Below are 13,600 nucleotides of genomic sequence, written 5' to 3' on the forward strand. Positions count from 1 at the left end.
TATTTTTTAATTCCATCAAGATAATCATATAGCACTGAAATAATAATCTACACAAAATTTCACCAATATAACTACTATTCTATAATTTCACAAGTGAAATAATAAATATTAAACAGACATGCTTCCATTATACTTCTACTTAGAAATTTAGTGTCATGTTCTATTTTTTAGAGATTCATTCCTGTTATAGGCATAGATTCTGGCTCTGTTAATCTGCCCAAAAATACGGCACTATTTAAAAATCATGCAGAAACGAATGGGAAACATACTCCACTGACGTAAATTTCTAAACGAATCCTCCTTATGCTAACTTTCTACAGATGATTAGCCAACATGGTGCGTGTACAAGTGCAGGTGTAGACAGACAAAAGAAGAGATGGCTCAGACAGGTGGAGGGAAGGTTATAGTTCTAGCTCCCTTCTCCTTCCTACTCATCTCTACATTATCCTTACATCAATTGATCTCCAACTTTAATGTAGGAAAGAACAAAATGGGGCTCATTCTTGACATCAGTGCCAAAAATTCTAATGTGTTAGGAGTGGAGTCAAGGGACTTGCATTTTTAATAAGCACCCCAAACAACACTAATGCACAGGTAACTCTGTAAAACAATGTATTAGATATACATAAAGTTACCCGAAGGCCACAGGCAAGGTATTGTCCAAATCTGAAATTCTTTCAGAGTGAGAGGGAACACATGGTATTTTGGCATATAGGCATCACAGAACTAACATGTATAAGGAAGAAATGCTAAGCTTCTTGAGATAACTTTATAGCCACTGAAGGCAAAGGTATTTTGATAAATGGTGTTTAACCTTTTCTGCTTCAGAGCTCAGAGAGAAACAGAAGTTATTTTTAAGTAGTGCTTTTAATAAACAATGGGCAGAAAAGTGGAGGTATTTTTAATGAGCACATCAGATTTTCCAATATGGTCATAAACAGCAATTTAAATTCATGTTTTCATTTTCACTTGTATTTACCTCCGCGTTTTTTGAGATTTTCAGTTTTCATTTTACTTCTGCTTCTAAATTCAGGCCCTTTAAAATCATCTTTGTCTTCATTCAGCACTGGCTCTGGTTGTACAATCACTGTACCTAGAATGATTTCATTTAAAAAACCATTACACATATTAAATGTGCAAGTGAAGTGCAAGACTTCAGTTCAGATAAAGCCAACATTGCTGGTACATAATTTTGTCTCTTTCAAGCTTTCAATACTTGTATAAGGACCTCTCAAGAGTAAATAAAACAGGGAAATATAAAAGGGCCAGGTGTCAGCAATCAGATTACTTGTTGGAATATAATTAATAGAGTGGGGGTATTATGAACTGATTACAAGAGAAATGTGTGAATAAAGTAGAAGGCCTCAGCCCACTTCTGAATTTTTACACTGCCTATCACAAAAAACTGCGTTTGAGTATGAACACCCATGCTAAGTTCCAAAAGAGTTTATACAATAGAAGGACCAGAAGGAAAATTTTAAAACGACATCCTATTCTTCTCATAATACAAATCACAAACTCAGAAAAAGATTTTTAAGGGTTTTTTTTTATATCGCTTTGGGGGAGGATAGTGGGAGGCAATGCGAGAAGTTAATTCTGCTATTACTGCTATACCTATTCTGAGGCATTTCCCAACTAGTATGTCAAAGTTTCAGTACCCTGAAAAGTCCTTAAAGAGTCTTAAACAGAAGACTGCCTTAAGATACTTAAGTTCAAGTGCTCTAACAATAAGCTGTAGAATGAGATCAATTGTTGATTTCTATGGAATAATTTAGAAAGAATGTACTTTCTTAGATACAAAACACATAAACTGAGAAGACAGGTTGTTAATTTAAGTTTTCATTATAATCTCTCAAGAGCAAATAAAGCAGGAGCATAGTAAAAAGGGTCCAGGTCTCACGTTCACCTACATTGCTGGGCTTAGTAATTGGGCATTATTGGCAATAATTAAGAAAGTAAAACCTGGTAGCTGTCAGGGGTGGTCTCCCTGAAATACGGGCCTATGTTATTTAGCAAGCAAGTAGATTTTGGCAAGGTAGAGCCTCTAGTTATATGTATTTCTGAGTCTCCATAAAAAAGGTGGAGGCAAGCAGGCATAGAGGACTGAGTTTTACAAACTAGTGAATTTAAATAATCTACACACAAAAGAAAACCTTTATTTACAATAACCATTTCACATATATACTCTCAGAGAAGCCATGGCATTTGAAAAGCTAAAGATTTATAATTAACAAAAAATAGAATTATTTCTGAAGATTCTTCTCTAAATGGAAGCAAAACAATAGAGTAGAAAGAATACTCCCTAGCTTTGGATTCAGGCAGACCTGGGTTCAAATCTTAGTTTCTCAATTTAAAGCTGAAAAAGTACCTTGAGCTCTGAATTTGTTCCTTAATCTCTACAAGTAGAAACTACCTTACAGTATTGGTCTGCAGATTAAATGAGTTAGTTCTATAAGAGTCTGGTACCTATATATACTCAATATACTATAATAATAATTATCATCACCCAAATTCTACCTTATGAAGCAGGTCTATTTTTGGCTTGGTGGAAGAGAATTTCACCTAATTTCATCTAATTTCAGGTTAGAAACATCCCATACTAACTTTCTTCCACAGTATCATTTAAAGAAAGATTTGAATTTCTATTTCTTAGCTCACCCAGTGGCCATCGTAAGGACTCCCAGTGACAACCACTAGGAATGTAACAATCCAAGGTGAGTCACTGCCTATGGGACTCACACTCCCATATTAGCTGTTTCTGCCCTAAGCCACCAACAATTGCGTAAAATTGTCATAAATGATATGCAAAGCCAAGTAAATGGTAGGCCCACCAATTTTCCTTCTATCTTCTTCCTTTCATTCATTCCTTTTCCTTATTTCACCTCTCATCTACTATAACTCCTAATTTGTCCTGGTCAAGCAATGTCTTACGCTCCTTCCCACGATTTTTTTAAACTTTCATAATCAAAATCTGTGTCACAAAAATATAAATGTAGACAGAAAACAAAGTTTAGTAAACACTACAATAAATGATCTGTGAGGATAAATTGGAAAAATCTGCTAAGAGCCTTAAACATATTAATAAAGAAAAAATATTGAAACTTTTGACTCTGAAACACCATGAAATTACCAAGACCTTTGTCATTACTCTTATCATATAATCATACTGCTCTCAGACTTGGGCTATGAAACTTCCAAGATTTTCATTTGGCTTTGTCTTACCTCAATCTAAAGAATGAGGTTTTTGAGATCAGAACTGCAACAGTTGAAAGGTATGTGACAAGGCTTTTTAAAGAGATAAAACTTAAAAAAAATACATCTATCTTTGATAATTAACTTCAGCTTTTAGTCTTAGAGAATTTAAGAATGCAGTAAGATTAAACCAGACTTTAAATGTCTTTTTAAAGTTTTCAGAATATTATGTTTTCCTATATAGCAAGCATATTTAAATTTGAACCAAAACTTAGTTTAAACTTTTAAACTAACCTCCACATTCAAATATTATTTGGAAACTAAAATCCCTTTTCTAAAACCTAATGGAAAGAGGAAATAAGTTTTATTCTTTTTCAGAGCTGACTGCAGTCTAAGTTTTTAACCTCAATAACATACATTATCATTACCATTCTAATACATCTCCAGACCACCACTATTAAGATGCTAGTTTTGTTCCCTTACACACAGCTAAACAATAATCAAGTTCTTAATTTTATAATAACGACATTTAAAAACACATTTCAACTTTAACTTCATATGAAAAATTAATACACATTACCTTTTGGCAAGCTTTGCATAGTAATATCATTTTCTGAATTTTCATTAGAAGCATCTTCATTTACAGTTTCATCCAAAGGTTTTTCATCATCAGATTCAACATACTTTGTCACAATTGAAGGTTTCCTATGAAAGAATTAAGTCCACAGAATTATGGGCATTTCTTACAATTGGAAAACTACCCAAAGAACATGTTATATTGAACAGTGGCTCTTAACCAGAAATACACATCAGACTCACCTGGGGAAGCACACATCTCTGTACCGTATTACAGAAAATTAGGACTCAGTAGGTCTGGGGTAGGACCATGGTATGTTCATTCTGAAAAAGCTACCGGGGGGATCATGAAGGGAACTCCTCTTTAAAAATCACCACTTTAGAGAATAATAACAAGCAAGTTGTGTTTATTAAGAGACATTCCTACTGGTAAGAGACAACAAATGCCCAATACAATAAACTGTGAACTTCTAATCAAATCTATACTCCACAGTATATTATGCTTTATAGTATGATTGAAGTAGTTTAGGTCCTTATATACAATTTGTTTTGACAATTTAACACAGAAAAGTATTTTTACCACTCTTTGATCTTCTTATAACTTCCTCATAATTATAATGGCTATCTTTCCCCATCCTGAACAATTTCACATAATCCTAAAAAACGCATTATTGCCTCATGAGATATTCATTTCATTTTCTCCTCTGTCCTTTGAGCACATATATATATGATCTAAAAGAAATAATCTATGTTTTGCAAGGGCCACTAATGCATAATAAATCTTCCTTGGAAAATTCCAGTAAATTTCAAAGTAAGAATGAATCAATAACTGAAGTTAATTAATGGATACAAGAGGATTCATTACACTGTACTGTCCAGTTTTTAATGTGTACATTTATATAAAACAGTTTACTTAATTAGAACAAGAGTGCTTGAAATAAGTTTAGAAAAGATTATTATTCTTAGAAAAAGAAAATAAAACATCCTGAAAACGTTTTCCCTTCAGTATCAACCAACCTTTTTGATCGTGACGATCCCGATGATTTGGATTTTTCCGAAGAGCTAGCTCCCTAAATGTGAGAAATAAATTTAAAAGTGAATACAATTATCAAAGAAACATCCCTACAATTAACTATTTCCCTTTACCAAGATCTCTGATATAGTGATATAAAGAGTATTACTTTTATGCCTAAAACATTTTTATAAAAGGAACTTCAAAAACTAATTCATTTATTCTCAGGCTTCCTTAGATTAAGATTAATTTTCTGGTTCATTTTTTAAATTAAATTATTACTGTTGAATTTTGTAGGGTAGGTAAGAATGCACTGCTATATCATGACTTTTGCCCAAGTCAACAAAGACAAAATAAAGGTATAGAAGTAATCAGATCACAACAGACAGGGAGTTTTGAGGATGTAAAAAAATGTGTCATTTTCTCTATCCCAACATATGGCACAAAGTACCTTCTATGATTCTCTTTGAGATACTAAATTTACCTTCATTGTGCCAGTAATAATCAGTATATTTCTTGAATTAAATTTTTTATACTAGGTGGAAAAAATCTCAAAACTATGCCTGGGTATCCCAGGTAAAGGACCTCAGAATGGGTTCCTATAATAATGCTTAAGATACTCTAAATATCCAGTTTTGAGAACTCTCAAAACCATGGAGTCATGTTCATAAACAATCACCTTGAGTGTCACTACTGCAACATAATAACGTTCAAATACCTATCTGTTAGCAAGCCTTTAGTTGTCTAACTTTAGGTATATTGCTAAAGTGAAATACACAACTTTAGGTATATTGCTAAAGTGAAACACACAATAATAAAAACAATGAACACCTTCTAAAAAAAAAAACTATGCAAAATGAAGTATCATAATAGTTGGGTATAACAATAAACTTAAACACATGCATGTACTAAACAGAAGCAATTTGATTATATACACTCTAGTTAGTTATTAATAATTAATAAATATATTTTAGATGTTTCAAATTAGTCTCACCTCTTCCTTGCTGTTTTCCATCATATCCGAGTTATTTCCAGAACCACTGTTTTTTTCTTAAAAGAGAAGAAATAAAAACTTTATTTATCTCTTCAAAGCATCATGAAACAGAACACCAATATCTGCAACTCCATGAACCCATTTTTCAATCTATGAAGTACAACAGTACTAGTAATACATTATTTACATTAAAATATTCCTAAAAGAAACCTTCTTACACTGTTGGTGAGAATGCAAAATGGTGCAGCCACTCTGGAAAATAGTATGGAGATTCCTCGAAAAGTTAAAAAAAAGTTTTAAAAAAGTTAAAAATACGACCCAGCAATTAATTGTACTACTAGGTATTTACCCAAAGGATACAAAAATACAGATTTGAAGGGGTACATGTACCCTGATGTCTGTAGCAACACTAACAATAATCAAACTAAGGAAAAACCCCAAATGTACATGTGTACACACACACACACGAATACTACTCAGTCATCAAAAAGAATGAAATCTTCCCATTTACATCAATATGGATGGAACTAGAGGAATATTATGCTAAGGCAAATAAATCAGAGAAAGACAAATACCACATGATTTAACTTCTATGTGGAATTTAAGAAACAAAACAGATGAACATAGGGGAAGGGGGGAAAAAGAGAGAGAGAAGCAAACCATAATGCAGAGAATAAACTGAAGGTTGATGGAGGGAGGTGGGTGAGGGATAGGCTAAATGTGTGATGGGGATTAAGGAGGGCACTTGCTATTATGAGCACTGGGTGTTATATGTAAGTGATGAATCACTAAATTCTACTCCTGAAATCATTATTACACTATATATTAACTAACTAGAATTTAAATAAAAATTTAAAAAAGAAAAAAATATTCCTAGAAGAATATTCTCACTAGAATCACTCTCTTATCACACTAACTCCTTCTTAAAAAGCACTAAATTTCTAAAAATAGTAGTTTGGCATCAAAACACTTCCTACTGTAATTTTCTTTTTTTTAAGTTTATTTATTTACTCTGAGAGACAGAGACAGCACAAGTGGGGGAGGGGCAGAGAGAGAGAGAGAGAGAGAGAGAGAGAGAGAGAGAGAGAATCCCAAGCAGACTCCATGCTGCCAGCACAAAGCCCGAGGTGGGGCTCAAACCCACGAAACCATGAGATCATGACCTGAGCCAAAACCAAGACTCAGACGCTTAACTGAGCCACCCAGGCGCCTCCTTACTGTAATATTCTAAGATATTTTCTCTTAAAAGAAAACTTAACCTCTATCTTCTACTAACAATAAAATCATATTATTTCCCTTCACCTAAGACAATGGAAAAATAACAAATCTAAAGGAGGCAGAGGAAAATAAATAATAAAGATGAGAGCTAAAGTTAATGAAACAGAATTAGGAAAATAAAAATCACTGAAACCAAAAGTTAGTTCTTTGAAAAGCTGAATGAAATCAACAAACCTGAATCTAAATTGACCAAGAAAAAAGAGAAAAATTCAAATTACTAGAATCAGAAAGTAAAGAGAGACATTACTATTTACCTTAAAGAAATAAAAGGATTATAAAGAAATATCATGAACAATTTAAGGCCAAAATATTAGATAACAAAATATGGAAAAGTTCCTAAACACACACAAGCTAACAAAACTGACTAAAGAAGAGAGTGTGAATAGATTTATAACTGAAGAGCCTGAATTAGTAATCAAAAAACTACCAACGAAGAAAAAGCAAAGGTCTAGATGTCTTCACCACTGAAATATATCAAGCATTCAAAAAAAGTATTCTTGATGCACCTGAGTGGCTCAGTCAGTTAAACATCTGACTCTTGATTTTAGTTCAAGTCATGATCTCCTGGTTCGTGGGTTTGAGCCCCACATCAGGCTCTGTGCTGACAGTACAGAGCATGCTTGGGATTCTCTCTCTTTCCCTCTCTCTGGCCTTCCCTGTTCACACACTCTCTCTCAAAATAAATAAACATAAAAATAAAGAATTTTTCACAAACTATTCCAATAAAAAAAGGTGGGATACTTCCAATAAAAAAAGTATGGGATACTCATACATGTATATGAGACCAGTATCAAACCAAAACCAGAAAAGTTACCACAAAAAGAGAAATCTACAGAACACTATCAGAAATACAGACAGAAAAGTCCTCAACAAAATACTGGCACACTTCAGAATAAAAGACAAGTCTTTCTCCCACAGACTAGGAGAAAACATCTGCACAAGATCTGATAAAGGACTATTATCTAAAAGATACAAAGAACTCAACAATAATAAACAACATGATTACAAATGGGCAAAGATCTGAAGACATCTTACCAAAGACAGAACACAGGTGGCAGATAAGCATATGAAAAGATACTCTACATCCTATGTCATGAAGGAACTAGAAATGAAAACAATCAGATAACACCACAAAAACAATCAATGGACAGATGCAGAACACTGACAACACCAACTGCTGGTGAGGATGTGGAGCAACAGGAATTCTCATTTGACTACTGTTGGGAATGTAAAAATGGTACAACCACTTTGGAAGATATTAGGGCAGTTTCTTACAAAACTAACCATTCTCTTATCATATGATCCAGCAATCACACTCCTTGATATTTATTCAAAAAAAAGATGAAAATGAAGTCCACTCAAAAATCTGCATATGGGTGCATCTGGGTGGCTCAGTCGGGTAAATATTCAACTTTGGCTCAGGTCATGATCTCATAGTTCAGGAGTTCCAGCCCTGCATTGGGCTCTCTACTGTCAGGGCAGAGCCTGCTTCAGATCCTGTCTCCCTGTCTCTCTGCCCCTTCCCAGCTCTCTCATGCAGGCACTCTCTTGCTCTTGCTCTCGCTCTCTCTCTCTCTCTCTCTCAAAAAAAAAAAACATTAACAATCTGCACACAGATGCTTATGAACACCTTTATTTTACATAAACAACCTTGGTAATTTATATAAACATTTTATAAGTAGCTTCATTCATAACTGTCGAAATACAGAAACAACCAACATATCTTTCAGAAGGTGAATGGGATAAACTAACCGTGGTACACCCAAACAATGGAGTATTATTCAGCACTAAGAAGAAATGACCATGCAGCCATGAAAAGAGATGGAGGAAACGAATGCACATTACCAAGTGAAAGAACCCAATCTGAAGAAGCCAACTATGTGACACTCTGGAAAAGGCGAAAGTATGTAAACAGTGGCTGCCAGGAGTTAAGGGGGAAGGAAGAATGGATAGATGGAACAGAGAATTTTTAGTGCAGTGAAACCAACCTGTATATTATTAGGGTAGATCCATGTCATTATACATTTCTCAAAATCCTTAGAATGTACAACACCCAGAGTGAAATCTAATGCAAACTCTGCATTCTGGGTGATCATGACTTGTCAGTGTAGGTGCATCAATTGTAACAAATGTACAGCTGTGGTGCAGCCTATTGACAGTGGGGGAAGCTGTGCATATATGGGGAGAAATACATAGGAAATCCTGCACTTTCCATTCCACTTTTCTGTGAAGCTAAAACTGCTCTCAAAAGTAAAATCTATTTTAAAAGACCCTAAAAAAAGGGATCATCCTATCTACAAAATATTCACAGGTTAACACCATACTAAGTGGTGAAAAACTGAATACTTTCCTAAGATCAGAAATAAGAAAGAAAATTCACTCTTGCCACTTATATTCAATATTGTAATGGAGTAGCCAGAGCGAGTTGTCAAGAGAAAGAAATAAAAGGCAGTAAGATTGAAAAGGAAGAAGTAAAACTATCTCTCTTTGGAGTTGATATTATCATATATATAGAAAATCTGTGGAATCCACCAAAAAACTATCAGAACTAGTAAAAGAGTTCAGAAAGATTGAAAATACTAGAACAGGGGCGCCTGGGTGGCTCAGTTGGTTAAGCGTCTGACTTCGGCTCAGGTCATGATCCCATGGCTTACGAGTTTGAGCCCTGTGTCGAGCTCTGTGCTAACAGCTCAGAGCCTGGAGCCTGCTTGGGATATTGTATCTCTCTCTCTGTCCCTCCTCCATTCACGCTGTCTCTCTCTCTCTCAAAATAAATAAATAAACAACAAAAAAAGAAAAATACAAAAATATACAAATATCAATTGTATTTCTATTCACTTGTAAAAAATGACCTAAAAATAAAGAAAACAACCCAACTTAACATTAAGATGGCTATACTCCTCAAACTGATCTACCTACCTATGCAAACCCTGTCAGAATTCCAGCTGACTTCTTTCTAGAAATTGACTAGCTCATTTTAAAATTCACATAAAATTAAACAGGAAAAGCCAAAACAACTTTCAAAAGGAAAAACAAATAGGAAGGCTCACAATTTCAAAACTTAGTGTAAAACAATTTTAATAAATACAGTGCAATACTGGCTAAAGGATAGACATATAGATCAGTTAAAAAACATTGAAAGTCCAGAAATAAAACCACATATCTATGGTCAACTGATTTTCAATAAGGATGCCAAGACCCTTCGGTAGGGAAATAGAATCTTTTCAACAAATGATGCTAGTAGCATAACTATATATCCACATGCAAAAAATGAACCTAGAGCCCTGCCTCACTCCACATACAAAAGTTAACTACAGGGGCGCCTGGGTGGCTCACTCAGTTTAGCGTCCCACTCTTGACTTCGGCTCAGGTCATGATTTCACAAGTTCGTTGAGTTCAGATAAAGCCCCACATCCCGCTCTGCACTGACAGACTGGAGCTTGCTTGGGATTCTGTCTACCTCTCTCTCTGTCTCTCCCCAACTTGATCTCTTTCTCTCTCTCTCTCTCAAAATAAATAAAAATAAACTTTAAAAAAAGTTAAATCCAAATGTATCAAACACGTAAATATAAAAGCTAAAGCTATAAAACTCTTAGAAGAAAATACAGGGGCAAATCTTTGTGACCTCAGATTTAGTAATGGATTCTTAGATATGACAACAAAAACATGAGCAACAAAAGGAAAATTAGACTACTTAGACTTTATCTAAATTAAAAGCTTTTGTGTTTCAAAGAACATCATCAAGAAAATGAAAGACAACCAACAAAATGAGGGAAAAAATTTGCAAATCATATGTTTGATCCAAGTTTCCACTGAAAGATGAACAACAAACTAAATATGCTACATACATATAATGGAATACTATTTGGCCTTAAAAAGGAAGGACAGAGGGGCACCTAGTTGGCTCAGTCGGTTAAGCACCAGCTTCGGCTCAGGTCATGATCTCACGGTTCATGAATTCGAGCCCCACGTCAGGCTCTGTGCTGACAGCTCAGAGCCTGGAGCCTGCTTCAGATTCTGTGTCTCCCTCTCTCTCTGCCCCTCCCCTGCTCATGCTCTCTCTCTCTCTCTCTCTCTCTCTCTCTCAAAAGGAAATAAACATTAACAAGAAAAAAAAAACTTAAAAAAAGGGAAGAACATCTGGATACAGGCCACAACACTGATGAACCTTGAAGGCATTATGCTAAGTAAAATAGAACATCTGGATACAGGCCACAACATTGAAGGCATTATACTAAGTAAAATAAGCCAGACACAAAAGGACAAAACCTGAAGACCCCTCCCACTTATAGGAGGAGCCTAAAGTAGTCAAATTCATAGAGACAGAATGTAGAATGGTGGTTGCCAGAGGCTGGGGGAGAGAGGATTGGAAAGTTACTGCTTAATGGGTACAGAGTTTCATTTGATGAAGATGAAACGTTCTGGAGATGGATGGTGATGATGTTTGCACAACCATGTGAATGTACTTAATGCCAGAGAATCGTACACTTAAAATTGGTTAAAATGGTAAATTTTATCATAATAAAAAGTCTGGATATATAAAGAATTCTTACAAATCAACAATAAAAAAACAAATACCCAATTAAAAATTGGGCAAAGGATCTGAAAAGACAATTCTCCAAGGAAAATATATACAAATTACCAGTAAGCACATGAAAATATAGTCATCATCAGTCATCAGGCAAATGACAACCAAATCCAAAACGAGACACTACTTCACATGCACTAGGATAGCTAAAATCAAAAAGTCTGATAATATTGTTGGCATAGATACAGAGAAATCAGAATCCTCATATGTTGCTGGTGGGAATGTAAAGTGGTGCAGCCACTTTGGAAAACATTTTGGCATTTCCTCAAAAGATTTAACATAGTTACCATATAACCTAGCAATTCCACTCCTAAGTATGTACTCAAGAGAAATGAAAATATACTGCCATACACAAACATGTTTACAAATGTTTATAGCAGCATTATTCATAATAGCTAAAATGTGGAAACAAGACAAATATCCATGAACAGGTCAAACAAATGTCATATAAAAGAACATTATTTGGTCATAAAAAGGAATGAAGTACTAACTAACACATGCTACAACACAGATAAACCTTGAACACATTATACTAAGTGAAAGAAGCCAGTTAAAAAGGACCACGTATTATACAATGCCACTGATAAGTCCAAAATAGGGAAATGCAAAAAGAAAGTAGATTAGTGGGGTTGTTTAAGGCTGGGGGGGTATTTCTTTTGAGGTGATACAAATGTTATAAAATTGACTGTGGTGACGGTTACACATATCTGTGAAATACTAAAACTGCTAAATTGTATACTTTAAATGGGTGAATTTTATGGTATATAAATTATATCTCAATAACTGTTAAAAGTGTTATTAGTCATTAAGGAAATGTTTTTTACGTGGTTTTACCCACAACAACATATCACTAAATCTCGACCAGCATATATAAAATTAAAAAGAAATTAGAGGTAACTCCAAATGCTGATGTGGATGCAAAGAAATTGGATCACTCATACATTGCTTTGGCACTATTAAAATGGTGTGGCCCCTCTGGAAAACAGTTTATAGTTTAGGAGTGTCTTAAACATGTAATCATCATATGACCAACAAATTGCACTCCCAGGCATTTATCCTGGAGATGTGAAAATATATGTTCACACAAATGTTCACCAGCAGTTATATTTGTAATAGCTCAAATATGGAATCAACCCAGATGTCCTTTAACAGGTGAATGGTTAAGCAAACTGTAGTACATCCATACCATGGAAGATCACTACACTGCAATAAAAAGGAAACAACTACAGATAATGCTACAATGCAGATGAATCTCTAGGGAATTAGGCTAAGTGAAAAAACTGAATCCCAACGTATATATACATAGGATTCCATTTATGTAACATGTTTTGAAATGGAGGACAGATTAGTGATTGCCAGGAATTAAACATAGGTAGGAGTCAGGCTAGAGAGGTTAGCATGATTATGAAAGGACAAGATGAGTAATCTGTGAGGGTGGATACACAACTGTGGCGGGGGTTGGGGGGGAGATTGTGAATTAATCCAAGTAACGGAATTGTACAAAACTTAATAAACCCACACAAGTACAAGGAAAACTGAGGAAATATGAATCAGACTCATAGATAACAATAGCTTGATTATAATAATATAGTTTGGTAAAATATTACCATTATGGGGGCAGTGGGCAAAGTGTATACAAGGGCTCTGTATTATTTGTTACAACTGCAAAAAAAATTGCATGTGAATCTATAATTTTCTGAATATAAATGTCACTTTAAAAAACTGTCAGAAAACTAGGAATAGAGGGAAACATCTTCAATTTAGTAAAGTGTATTTACAAAAACCTTATATAGGGAAAAAATAGTTAACATAGAGGGAGGGAGGCAAACCACAAGAGACTCTTAAATACAGAGAAGAAACTGAGGATGGATAGGAGGTGAGGGAAAATGGGTGATGGGTATTGAGGAGGGCACTTGTTGGGACGAACACTGGGTGTTGTATGTAAGCCAATTTGACAATA

The 13,600-nt window shown here is 34.7% G+C and overlaps 1 protein-coding gene across 12 annotated transcripts in view; it reads right to left on the reverse strand.

Annotated features, from left to right (window-relative positions):
• ATRX (ATRX chromatin remodeler) overlaps nucleotides 1–13,600 on the reverse strand; it is a 327,458-nt gene that overhangs the window by 233,920 nt on the left and 79,938 nt on the right. For 10 of the 12 annotated variants that reach the window (XM_047843355.1, XM_047843349.1, XM_047843345.1 and 7 more), the window contains 4 exons: nucleotides 5,775–5,830; nucleotides 4,786–4,838; nucleotides 3,773–3,897; nucleotides 980–1,093 (listed from right to left, as the gene is read on the reverse strand). In XM_047843355.1, coding sequence (XP_047699311.1) covers nucleotides 980–1,093; nucleotides 3,773–3,897; nucleotides 4,786–4,838; nucleotides 5,775–5,830 — 348 coding nt within the window. The remainder of the gene's footprint in view (nucleotides 1–979; nucleotides 1,094–3,772; nucleotides 3,898–4,785; nucleotides 4,839–5,774; nucleotides 5,831–13,600) is intronic. The other 2 variants (XM_047843351.1, XM_047843350.1) reach the window with 1 other exon arrangement.

This window comes from Prionailurus viverrinus, chromosome X, assembly GCF_022837055.1.
Source record: "Prionailurus viverrinus isolate Anna chromosome X, UM_Priviv_1.0, whole genome shotgun sequence".
Classification (NCBI taxonomy): domain Eukaryota; kingdom Metazoa; phylum Chordata; class Mammalia; order Carnivora; family Felidae; genus Prionailurus; species Prionailurus viverrinus.